Consider the following 11,505-nt stretch of genomic DNA (forward strand, 5'->3'; position numbering starts at 1 on the left):
TAAGTCAATCGAAGGTAAATATCAATTTTCATTCAATTTTTTTGTTAATATCAACAAATTTAGTGAATTTCGATGAATTTATTTGTTAGATAGAAACAAATGTCAAAAGTACTGTGCATAATTTTTTAAATTATAAAATTTTATATGAAATTACACTAAATTTTAAGGAAGGGAGGTGTAATTATCCCTTTTATCTATTGATTAATTTAAATTGTTTCAGGCAGAATTTTCCCCACCCTTGCCTGCCTTTTTTTATATCTCACCTCTCTCACTAATCTCTCCCTCTCTCTCTCTCGTCTCTCCCTCTCTCTCTCTCAGTCAATCTTTCACACTTGCATCTCGAGTAAAGTTTGTTGTTTGCTTGGATATTATTACACACACTCTCATCACTTGTTTACTATGTGAGAAGAGGGGCAGCAGTAGAATGGCATATATGTGTACAGACAGTGGAAACCTAATGGCGATTGCCCAGCAAGTCATCAAGCAGAAGCAGCAACAAGAGCAGCAGCAGCAGCAGCACCAGCAGCAGCTTCTCACCATCAACCCCTTCTGCCTCACTCCTTGGCCCCCCACTTCCGCCGCCTCCTCCTCCCACCACACTCCCACCTCCGCCTATGGCCTCACTGCGGGATTCGCCGACCCGTTTCAGGTCCCAGCTGCGCCTGAAACAGCTGAACCAGGGTTTCAGTTCCCCAACCTGGACCACCACTCCAGTGGGTTCCGCTTCTCCGATATATGTGGCGGACCTGGCGGTGAGTTCGACTCCGATGAGTGGATGGGGAGCTTAATGGGTGGCGGAGATTCGACGGAGAGCTCCAACCTCCAGACCGATTGCGACGCGTGGCAGACCAGTTCTGAGTTCAGTCATCTCTATCCTACCGATCCTTTCCCGAGTCGCCTCAGCATTAACTCTTCTCCACCCTCCGATCTCAACCGAGTTATCTTCTCCGAACCGCCGCCCAAGTCCTCCTGGGTCCCGCCGTCCTCCGCTCCCCTACCCGCATCAACTCAGCCAATCACTTTGCAAGAATCGAAGCCAGTAAGCAAAGAAGACGTTGCAGTGACTTCCGGTGCTTCCACAAGTTCAGCAGAAGCTTCACCTAAAGCAAAGCCAATTCTGAAAGCGTTGATAGAGTGCGCTCGTCTCTCGGAGTCGGACCCGGAAAACGCCGTGAAATCACTGATCCGACTCCGGGAATCGGTGTCCCAAAACGGAGATCCTCTGGAGCGAGTTTCGTACTACTTCTCGGAAGCCCTTTACAGCAGAGTGTCGCATCAAGCAGAGAAAACAGCCACCATTTACGATACTACCTCTGAGGAGTTCACTTTATCGTACAAAGCCCTCAACGACGCCTGCCCCTACTCTAAATTTGCCCATTTAACAGCAAATCAAGCAATTTTAGAAGCCACGGAGAAAGCGAAGAAGATTCACATATTGGATTTCGGGATTGTGCAAGGAATCCAATGGGCTGCCTTTCTGCAGGCTCTGGCAACCCGGGCCTCCGGAAAACCCGAAAGGGTTCGCATATCGGGCATACCCGCCCCGGCTCTCGGGAATTCTCCAGCAGCGTCGCTTTTGGCTACCGGGAATCGGTTGCGGGACTTTGCCAAGCTGCTGGATCTGAATTTCGAGTTTGAACCCGTTTTGACCCCGGTGCAGGAGCTGAAAGGCTCGAGCTTCCGGGTCCACCCGGATGAGGTTTTGGCAGTGAACTTTATGCTTCAATTGTATAATTTGCTGGATGAGAGCAATGAAGGCGTTGAGGCTGCTCTCAAGCTTGCAAAGTCACTGAATCCGTGCGTGGTCACTTTGGGTGAATACGAAGTGAGCTTGAATCGGGTCGGGTTCTTACACCGTTTCAAGAATGCACTCAAATACTACACCGCCGTCTTCGAATCTCTCGACCCCAACTTGGCCCGGGACTCACCGGAGCGCCTCCAGGCTGAAAGATTGTTGCTTGGTCGGAGAATAGCCGGACTTGTCGGCCCGGAGGAATTAAAAAGAGAGCGCATGGAAGATAAAGAAAGCTGGAGGTTTCTGATGGAAGGTGCCGGTTTTCAGCCGTTGGTCTTTAGTCATTACGCTTTGAGCCAAGCAAAAATACTTCTTTGGAACTACAGTTACAGCTCAATGTACAAGCTTGTTGATTCTTCTCCACCCGGATTCCTGTCCTTGGCTTGGAATGATGTTCCTCTTCTCACTGTTTCTTCATGGCGTTGATTGGGTTGAACTGAATTTGGTTGGTTTCTTCCACTCCTTGAAAATTGATCTTTTTTGGATTTCTGGTGTGGAAATATAAAATTGTTACTGCCCAGTTTGCCTGAATTGAACTATACTATCTTGATCCGAGTAATTTAGTCCAATTCTAGTTGTAGGAGTAGATGGAAGTCTTAATAGTATAGATTGATAGTTTTGAAGCTTTGGGGGCTAGCCACTCATTTTGTTCAACTCTTTGCTGCATGATTCCTAGTTATTTGTTCATATGATTAGTGTTTTAAGGAATGCAATCTTTTGTTTTTAGTTTAACTTGGGAATGTTCTGGCCTCTGTTTTGTTCTGGGCTAGGAGGGCACAAAGATGGGGTAGAGTTCTCTATTTCTTTCTTAGTTTCTTGTTTTTCTTCTGTGGTTCTCCAGATTAAGACAGACTGTAATTGTGGATATGACTGAATTATTGGTGTTTAGTATTACAACTGTTGTTTTTCAATCTTTCAAGGAGTGAATGTCTGTAGAGTATATGATTTGACTTAATTTAAGCAGAAATAATTGGTGGGTTGTGTGTAGTTGTGTTGTCTATTTTCTTGATGTGAACCTACCATTACAACATGTTTCCTTACTTGCAAGATTAGTGACGAAACTGGCTCTCCATGTGCAGTAGAAGAAGAATGTCATTTTCATTCAGGTTTTGTGCAAATTTTGAGTTGGGCTTATAGAAAATGACTTGTTTGGAGGTGTGTGAAAACAAAACTCTGATATACTGTTGTTGCCACTCTTGCTTTTGCCATTTCGCCATGCCTATATACTCCTAGGTTGCCCCCTCTTGTATTTGTAATTACTGTTGTCTGTACTTGGTTGTAATCGCATTAATGATTGTCCTTTCATCCTGCAAATATTGAAACCGCTCACTGTCTGTCATGAGCTAAGGAAGCAGAAAGCAGAAACCTGTAGGATCGTATCCTCTTCTTGAGTAAAACAATGTTCAAGATGGTGGAGTCTGCAGGTGTGCTACTGTTGCATATAAATTCAGACAGAAGTGATTTGACCATTAGATCAGTTCCCTTTTTAGCTTGTAAGAGACTTACAGTTAGGAGCTTTCTTTATATTAAGAAGAGAGCTGTCTCTGATTGAAGTCCATTAGCATCGAAGTAGATCATTTTACATCAAGAACAGCCGGCCCGTGAGTTCTTAACCATGTTGTGCTATTCCTTCAGACCAAGAAACTAACAAAAGAGAAGATCGGTCGTTGTAGGATGATCAACAGTGGGTCGTTTTCTGATCAAAACGACACGAAACAAGCGGGCTATATTAGTGCTCGACGCATTCAAGAATCACCAGTTTACAGCAATGATCTTGGGCTCTCTTAGATTTGCAATTTACATTTCCTTCTTGAGATCAGCTTTGCCTGCGGTCCCATTTGAAGAATGCTTAAATTTGAGTGTTGTGTGAGTAGTGGGCTCTGATTCTGGAGAGAGGACATTAATGGAGGACTGTTCCTTTAGTGGTCCAATTTAACCAAAGGGGTATTCATGATACTGACGTTGCTATATTGCAGTTGAGCACTCTCAGTATTTCACACTTCATTACCATCCCTACAGCTTCTAAGATGGTCATTACATCGGTTCTTTGAGAGCTTAAGGTTACCACTCTGTGTTGTCTAAAAGTGTCGAGTCTAAAACAGAGTTGGAGCCTAGGCCTCTACAGTTCTTCGGGCTAATTTATTAAACCATCAATTTTCAGCTAGAATTCAAATTAGAGACATCGACCCACATTTTTGGCCCGTTTGGATTTGTTTCTATTTTGATTTTCAATTTTAAGCATTTTTAATAAGATGAAAATATTTTATTGATTTTTTGTACGTGAAATGAATATATATCTAGACCTTATGTTTTCAAACCAAAGTTTGTAAGTGTTAGAAATGAGAATTTGTTATATATAGTATAACATTATTTTTATTTTTTAAAAAGTCAACATGACATGATAACACATTACGTCATGGCCTCTCTCCCTAGTCAATGATGAGGTCTAGAAAGACAGTTTGAGAAATTTGTTTTCAATAACCTTAGGCTACAAATTTTCATTAAAAATGGACCTTTTTAATAAGATTGGACTAAACAAATAAGTTTTTGATAAAATTTAACTTTTAAAAATAAAACCACACGGCTCAATCTTACTATGTATGTACTCCTTATAAATGTGGGGCCATTTGAAAAATAAATTTAACATGTTAGTTAATATATTGACAAAATTAATCACTTATGAGAAGGTAATATTAATAGCAAGGTTTCCCTCCTCTTTTATATTACCGATATTTATCTATTTTCTTCTTTAAATCATACTATTTCATGTTATTTACTCCATTTACATATTTTTTTAATCATCGTAAGTTTGACAAATACATTGGATAAAAGAAAATATTATTAATATTTCCTTTGAATATTTAAACATACGAAGAGGAAGCTAGTTTTCTGATTAGTGTAGGAAGATGAATTGTATGGCTATATGTGAGGAAAGCAGGCAGCATTGCATGTTTTCTGCTCAAAGATGCACGTTCTAGTTACTAATTCTCTCTACAAACTATCCTCCAAATTCTGATGAAGTGATAAATCACTAGTTTTTGGGTCATTCCCATAAAAAAAAATATCGTATATGTATTTAGAAAATATAACAAGAAATGCTATATTTATGTACTTAAAACTTTTTTAAAAAAAATGAGACATCAGATGTGATGCCCCCAACGACTCGCTGGAGAGAATTGTATATACACTTGTTTGTTAAACATAATTCCTATAGCTGACTTAATATTTTCAAAGATTTATGCTTAATTACATGAAAATCAAAACACAACTCAGATGTATATTTTTAATGCTATCAAATATTTTGGCAAGAATTTGAATTTACATTTGACCTTAACCAATAAATAAAAACTGACGGCCCGTTTGCTTCATGGCGGCCGGGTAAGGAGATGAGTACTGTAAATCCGGACCTTAATTAGTCTAGTTAACAATTTACACACGCAAATGATCATCACACACAAATGCATGACTATGTAACTAGAAAGAACTGGAATCAAACACGTAGCCAGTATAGGTGAAGTTGTAGGCGTTACCACGACCACACCTGTCCGAACTATATGGACACGCGTGAAGCAACTAGAACTGAGGATCCGGGTAGCAAGGCGGACCCATGCCGCCCCTGTCGATCCGGATCATCTCTTTTGTATAAAAATAATTAATTCCATATATTATCCACCAAAGCCTGATTAAACCGAAGAAGGAAACAATATGCTCAACGCACTTAAATCAGCTAGAGCACAGCAACCATCTCTCTTCCCCTACACTCTGCAAAACCATATCGTCCGAAGACCATCCGGTACTGTTCGATTCGTACAAGCTACGACAGCCGGGCCGAAGCAACCCGATTCATCTGACTCAATGGACCAGAAACAAGACCCCAAATCCAAAACCGGGTTGGTATATATAATTAATTTATGTATTGCATGTTCGTCATGGTGTTGTGTGTTGGTGAAAGAAACACAAGTAATATGCATGGTTAATTGGATGTACGTAATAGGGATACGATGACGTCGTTCGGAGAAGGGTACGCGACGAGGTCGGATGAGGAAGGATTCGGAGGGATCTACGGCGCCGTGGTGTGGTGAAAGACAAAAATGGACATGAAGAATTTGACCATAAGCAAGGGAGTGAAGTGAAGGAGACGGAGAAGGCTAGGAACCAGAGCAAGGCAGCATCCTGAACCTAGTATTAGTGCTTGCCTTTCTGTTATATATAATGTTGGTGGTTGTTTTTTCAACTTCCTCAAATGTAATAACTATACCAACCTGTCCCAAACCTTTCGTGGACAACTACTAGAGTTGTAATAAAGACGACCGAGCACGGTAAGGTGCATTTGGCGTGTTCAATCAAGGAATACATGCTGTAGCTAGGGTTAATATGTATTTTATTTGCTTTACAAGAAAAAATTCTTAAATCATGTCTGATCCTATATAAATTAAATTAATGATGGAGCAAGTGTAATATATTTTTCGTGTAATTAATTATTTTCTTTTCATAATAGTCAATCACATACAATAAATATACTATATTCATATGTATCGTGTAATTGATTATTTTCTTTCATAACAGGCATTCACGCACAACAAATATATGCATTTGTTATATAATTGCTTCTTTCCAAGAGAGAATTTTTGTTATGGGCCCTTTCTTCAACCCCATAATCGGAGATTTGATGAGTGATTTTCTAGGTCGAAAGATGATATTATGTTGAGAGTTGCAGCAGAGCAGCAACTTCAGTCACCAGCCCAGAATCATCAAAGACAGGGGCCTCTAGTCGCGTTATGTAAAATCGTTTTTGTTTCCTTTTGTTAAGTTTCTCTTAGTAGTTAGTTGCTTGGGCGGTTACTTGGCAGCTGAGTCAGCAGTTAGTTGTTAGAGGAGTTTAATATCATTTGTACAATTTTCTTCTTCTTCGTGTAATTGCTGTAATTCACAGCTTAAATGAGTTTTACACAAATGGAATTCATGATTTCCCAAATTTCAATTGCGTTGTGCCCTATGTTTCTCTTCCCCAAATTCTTCATATTAGGATGCTGTCACCTCCTTAGCTTGGAGATTTATGCCCGGTAAATAAGTTTAGAATATTTATTCTTTTTGAATTAGATTATAAAACATTTTATTTGAAATGCTTTGGAAAATATTAATTAATCATTTTATTATTTTAAAAAGCTTGGCATTTAAGTTAAGAGACTTATAAGCCGATCTGAATATTCTCTAAATTGTGAAAGTTAAAAGTTTTCAGCTTTAAGAATCAAAATTGTTTCAGACTCATGCAAGTGATGAAGCCCAAAAGTTGGCCCTGTGGCTGACTGGACCAAGAAACATAATGAGCATTGGCCTGGGAGACGTACCGCCGAGTTCCGTTTCATCCGATGCGCCTCCTGTTTGGTGGGGAGTCTCGCGGCCGTTAATCATTTCTATTCTTGGCTCTTCATACTAAAGCACAAACAGCTGTGATAAACAATATCAGCGACAGCCCAGATTGCCGTTCAAGCCATCAAGACCATTCGGAAACGCAGATCAAAGTGAAACTTTAGAAAAATCCCTAGACATTGGAATGGAATTGTTTTCGAAAGGACCCATGGGTCTAATTGGGATGGCACGATCCCACCCCCTGTTCCCCCTTGATCTTTTTTGGGACAAGGGATCAACCTCCCTTGAACGTTACCGTATTTAATGAAATTTTACCAGATTAAATAATAATAATAATAATATCATTGACAAGCCGACAACAATAACATTATGAATGATATTAACAAAAGTGCCTTGATTATCTCGCTTTCTTCATGCATGTCCCCCTTTAAATGCTCTGAGACAAGTTCATTCTAGGCAACTGTTAGCAACAAATTACTCGTTAAGAAGAATCTAGAACTGAAAATGGAGATGCGATTCAACATAGATCACAGACTTGAATCAGCAAGTATTTGACATATTATCTTATTCCAGAGTAAAAGAAAATGTGTTCAGTCATCAGTGTTAATAACCCGCTCAGTTTAAAATGGTAGGCAAAGCTATTTACAAAAGATAAGATAGGTACTGTCTAGGAGTGAAAGTGGTACGTAGATGCTAGCTGTTTTATAGATACTAGATCTTACCTCACCTAATGGTCAAATTGTTAATTAGCTATGGGTAAATCCAAAACACGCGGTACTCAATGTCCCAACATGATAAAAAGTATGCAGATCTTACATGATGCTTTTTTATACATCCCAGTAACCGAGTGCTTCCTCGCTGCCGTCACACTCCTCGTCCAGGCCATATGATTCCTGAGGAGCATCATCTACAAAGAGGCACGGAGCGTCTCGGGTACCCCAGGAAGTCCTGTCATTTCTTGCTACAACAGAAATTATCTTATCCTTGATGCAGTTCTCGACTATGTTTCTTTCATTTTCCTGAAACTGCAATCCGAGAAGAGAAAAACATTCTCCTTGGAAATTTTTGTCGTGTGAAGACAATATCAGACCGGAAAGTGTTTTGGCAAGATCAGGTGCATAGCTGCAAATCTGCAAAAACAAAAGTATTTCATCCTTCGAGATAAACTTGAGGGCAAACATTTCCAGTGCAATGCATGCAGATTGTGATAAACCATAACTGCTCATGAAAAGTTGCATTGGGTAACGTCTGGAAAAGGTAAAGTTGTATAATAGAGCATCGCAAGAGAGAAGAACTACAGAATATTTGGTAGCAGACTGAATGCTACAAGCATTATTATGCTATCAAAAAATCAGAAGTTTCTACCAGGATGATCACAATTTAGTCCCTCCACGGAGTCTAAAATTTCATTCTGTTTATGCTCTCTAACCTTAAGGCCATTGTTACCCACACATTATTGCAGGAGAAACTGTGGTACACGCATCAAACCCGACAATGAAATCTAATGGTTTAACTTCAGTTAACTATTCTGACTTTCTTTAGGCATTGACTCTATAGAGTGTAGGCAATTTACTAATTATAAAAGCGACAATATTATATAGAACTTTCTAACCCATTCCGTGATATAAGAAGTCACAGTTTCCATTAAGGACAACATTAAAGAAGACACAGGATTTGCTAACCATGGCAACCAGAGTATCTTTGTTCTACCTTGACTGCACGTTCACTAAGTAGAACTCCTGCATTATTTTGCTTCAGTTCTTTCAATGCAAGCTTGACACCTTTTCTGGTAAGGGATTTATCAATTTGGTTGTTTCCTGTGCAAGGCAGCATCATCGCTCTGCAGCAAGTTAAGAAACAAACACGAGCAAGGAATAAATGCGCATGACCAAATTGTCTGCAATGCAAACTCCATAGCTTCATTACTATATCAAAACACAGAAGAATATGACGTATATCACTCTCCATAAAACTTGAGGATATTGTTTGTGATATCTGTGGAGCACAATGTCAATGTGCATGCATGGTGGTAGATTCTCCCATTCTAATAATGTGACACCATCTTGATCTCCAATTCTCTTTAGAACCAACCCATAATTTTTCCATTCTATGCTGGCCAATGCATCAAGAGAAGATTGCGATATTGAGCAGGGAAAGAAATCCCTGAAGTATAAAACCTACATGCAGAAATTAAAATCTGTCAAACATAAAGGTACCTTTTGCATAGAAAAAGTTCTCACCCTTGTTAAGGTAAGAACCCTTGCTTGTAGGAAACAAAAGTGGAAAGAAGAGAGAAAAAGAGGTATGGCATCTCAATGATATAAAAATATTAAACGTAAAAATATCATGCTTTTATATTTCAAGGCCGATTATTTATCTGATCTTAATGATAAGAAGATTTAGAGCTAAAACCTTTTAATAATGGAAAAACTGGCAATATTCAGGAGAAAATTTGTAACTGATAACGGGAGAGAGAAGTAAGGTTTTACTAGCACACAGGTTTTTTAGTTCAGTAGAAAGTAGCTAATTAATGGAGAGAGAAGTGAAGTTTCACTAAGACAGGATGTTTTAGCAGTAAGATCAGTTAAGTGTCTATGGGGAAACTAGTTCTCAGTCAGGAATATACAGATGATAGCTGAACAACAAAGGAAATGCACAGGCATAGCTACCAATTAAATTTCTGGGTCAGGTTTCAGGGAAGTACCAGCTTGAAGTTAGTTTAAGAGTCAAGACTATATGTTGGTGTAACCAAAAAAGAAGTTTAAGACCATATGTTATACAAAATCGTGGCAGTCTGGATGGCCTAAATAAGGTGCAAATTTGCAATCCTGATTCATGCTTGCTACATTAAACAAGACACGTATCTCAAACAAACCTCTGTTCTTCTGCCATATAACCTTAAGCACGAGGATTCGGCTGGAATTGATATTTCACTAATGATAATGACGACTTCCATCACCTGTCCAGTACTTTGTTGGTTCCTTCTGCTATGAGCTATCCCAGTCCCAATTTTGAGATTATTTCTGTTTTCTCAAGATCAAATCTAAGTTATGATAACATTGGAAATAGTATCAGCAAAAGATGCACCGATAAAAGGAGTGAGAACCTCATCAAACATAATGATACTGATCCTGTACAAAGAAATGATCAGAACAGAGGTTAATATCTACTTCAGCTACATAACATCACATCGTGCACTCATTCCATCATAGTTCTGGCATTTACCACCAAGTCTGTTATAGTTGACAAAAGGGTCCTATGAGAACTAAAACAATTATGTCTTGGGACATGATAAGGTATATTGCTCCTAAAAGCACTAGTTATTTCACCCCCAAGTGTTGGTGGTCTTGAAATGAATGGAACTAGTCTCTTGCTGGAGCATAATAAAAACAACTGACCAACGCCGGAAAGCAAGTCATACGATATTGAAAAAACAGATAAGTAAAATGCCAGGGATACAAATTATTCATGCACAATGAAAGAACTAAAGCAATTTTTTCAGTTTTGCCTTAATGCAACAATCTAATTGATTGCAGTTAAACTTTGCAGAAAGTAACCAGATTAACAAGATAGCATTCAAGGAATTATGGCACTGCAGCAAAGATGAGTTATTCTAAGGACTGAAATTTCTAAAGAAGATTGTATGCATATGTTCACAATCAAGATATTAGCGGCAATGAGAAGTAAATAATAACTCAATGCACAGATCAAACACTGCTGCTGAATGCATTATAAATATAAACCTTAAGACAGAAGGATTCAATAAGTTGAGAATTGAAATATTCTAAGAGTCAAACACCAAAATTTCCACAATATCTAAAGATATTGATCAATACAGAGCATGTTCCAAGATGTTTCCACTTTAAAAATGGAAGGAAACTGAAAATTATGATTTAGAACACACCCAGTTGAGAAGCAAGAGTGGCAAGCTTCAACCAGCCTGTTTCCATGCTTGGAAACATACTCTTGAAATCCCAGCTTCAGGTGGTCAATATTTTCTGAATGCATGGGTAGGGCACAGCATGAATTTTGCAGAACAATACTTTGAGATTGTGATTCTACACAGTGAGCAGATTCAACTGATAGTTCAACTGCAATCTTCTGGAGAGAATTACAAATGATCACAAGTCAACAGAGCGTCAGAGGCAGTGCAGAATTATGATTATAAAATCATTCATGGTGTTTCCAGACATGTTTTTTTAACTGCTGAAGAGTTTCTATTTCTTAGTTTTCAAAGATATAAAAAAGTAAAGATATCTTATTAAACAGACTCCTACATCAATCTTCAGCTTTATTAAAGGTGATAAACCCTTACTCCGACTGAAGTACGTCAGGGAAAG

At 38.9% G+C, this 11,505-nt stretch overlaps 3 protein-coding genes across 4 annotated transcripts in view; 2 read left to right on the forward strand and 1 right to left on the reverse strand.

Moving 5' to 3' along the window:
* LOC105177983 (scarecrow-like protein 4) lies at window positions 251–3,760 on the forward strand. Of its 2 annotated transcripts, none has more exons than XM_020699029.1 (2): window positions 251–2,240; window positions 3,431–3,760. In XM_020699029.1, exon 1 carries the CDS (start codon window positions 425–427, stop codon window positions 2,219–2,221), a length of 1,797 nt encoding a protein of 598 aa, XP_020554688.1. In that variant the 5' UTR covers window positions 251–424; the 3' UTR covers window positions 2,222–2,240; window positions 3,431–3,760. The 2 variants fall into 2 exon arrangements, with proteins under 2 accessions (XP_020554688.1, XP_011099604.1); XM_011101302.2 differs by lacking the exon at window positions 3,431–3,760 and adding an exon at window positions 3,144–3,420.
* On the forward strand, window positions 5,425–6,239 carry LOC105177984. Its single transcript, XM_011101304.2, is given in 3 exon segments — window positions 5,425–5,685; window positions 5,790–5,860; window positions 5,863–6,239. Coding segments are annotated over 3 exon segments (366 nt in total). The 5' UTR covers window positions 5,425–5,500; the 3' UTR covers window positions 5,973–6,239.
* LOC105178359 (type 2 DNA topoisomerase 6 subunit B-like) overlaps window positions 7,739–11,505 on the reverse strand; it is a 6,268-nt gene continuing 2,501 nt past the window's right edge. Inside the window, 5 exon segments of the mRNA XM_020699139.1 lie at window positions 7,739–8,295; window positions 8,876–9,093; window positions 9,096–9,342; window positions 10,041–10,188; window positions 11,070–11,266. Coding sequence (XP_020554798.1) covers window positions 7,993–8,295; window positions 8,876–9,093; window positions 9,096–9,342; window positions 10,041–10,188; window positions 11,070–11,266 — 1,113 coding nt within the window. The 3' untranslated portion in view covers window positions 7,739–7,992.

This window comes from Sesamum indicum, linkage group LG15 (assembly GCF_000512975.1).
Source record: "Sesamum indicum cultivar Zhongzhi No. 13 linkage group LG15, S_indicum_v1.0, whole genome shotgun sequence".
In the NCBI taxonomy this organism is placed as follows: domain Eukaryota; kingdom Viridiplantae; phylum Streptophyta; class Magnoliopsida; order Lamiales; family Pedaliaceae; genus Sesamum; species Sesamum indicum.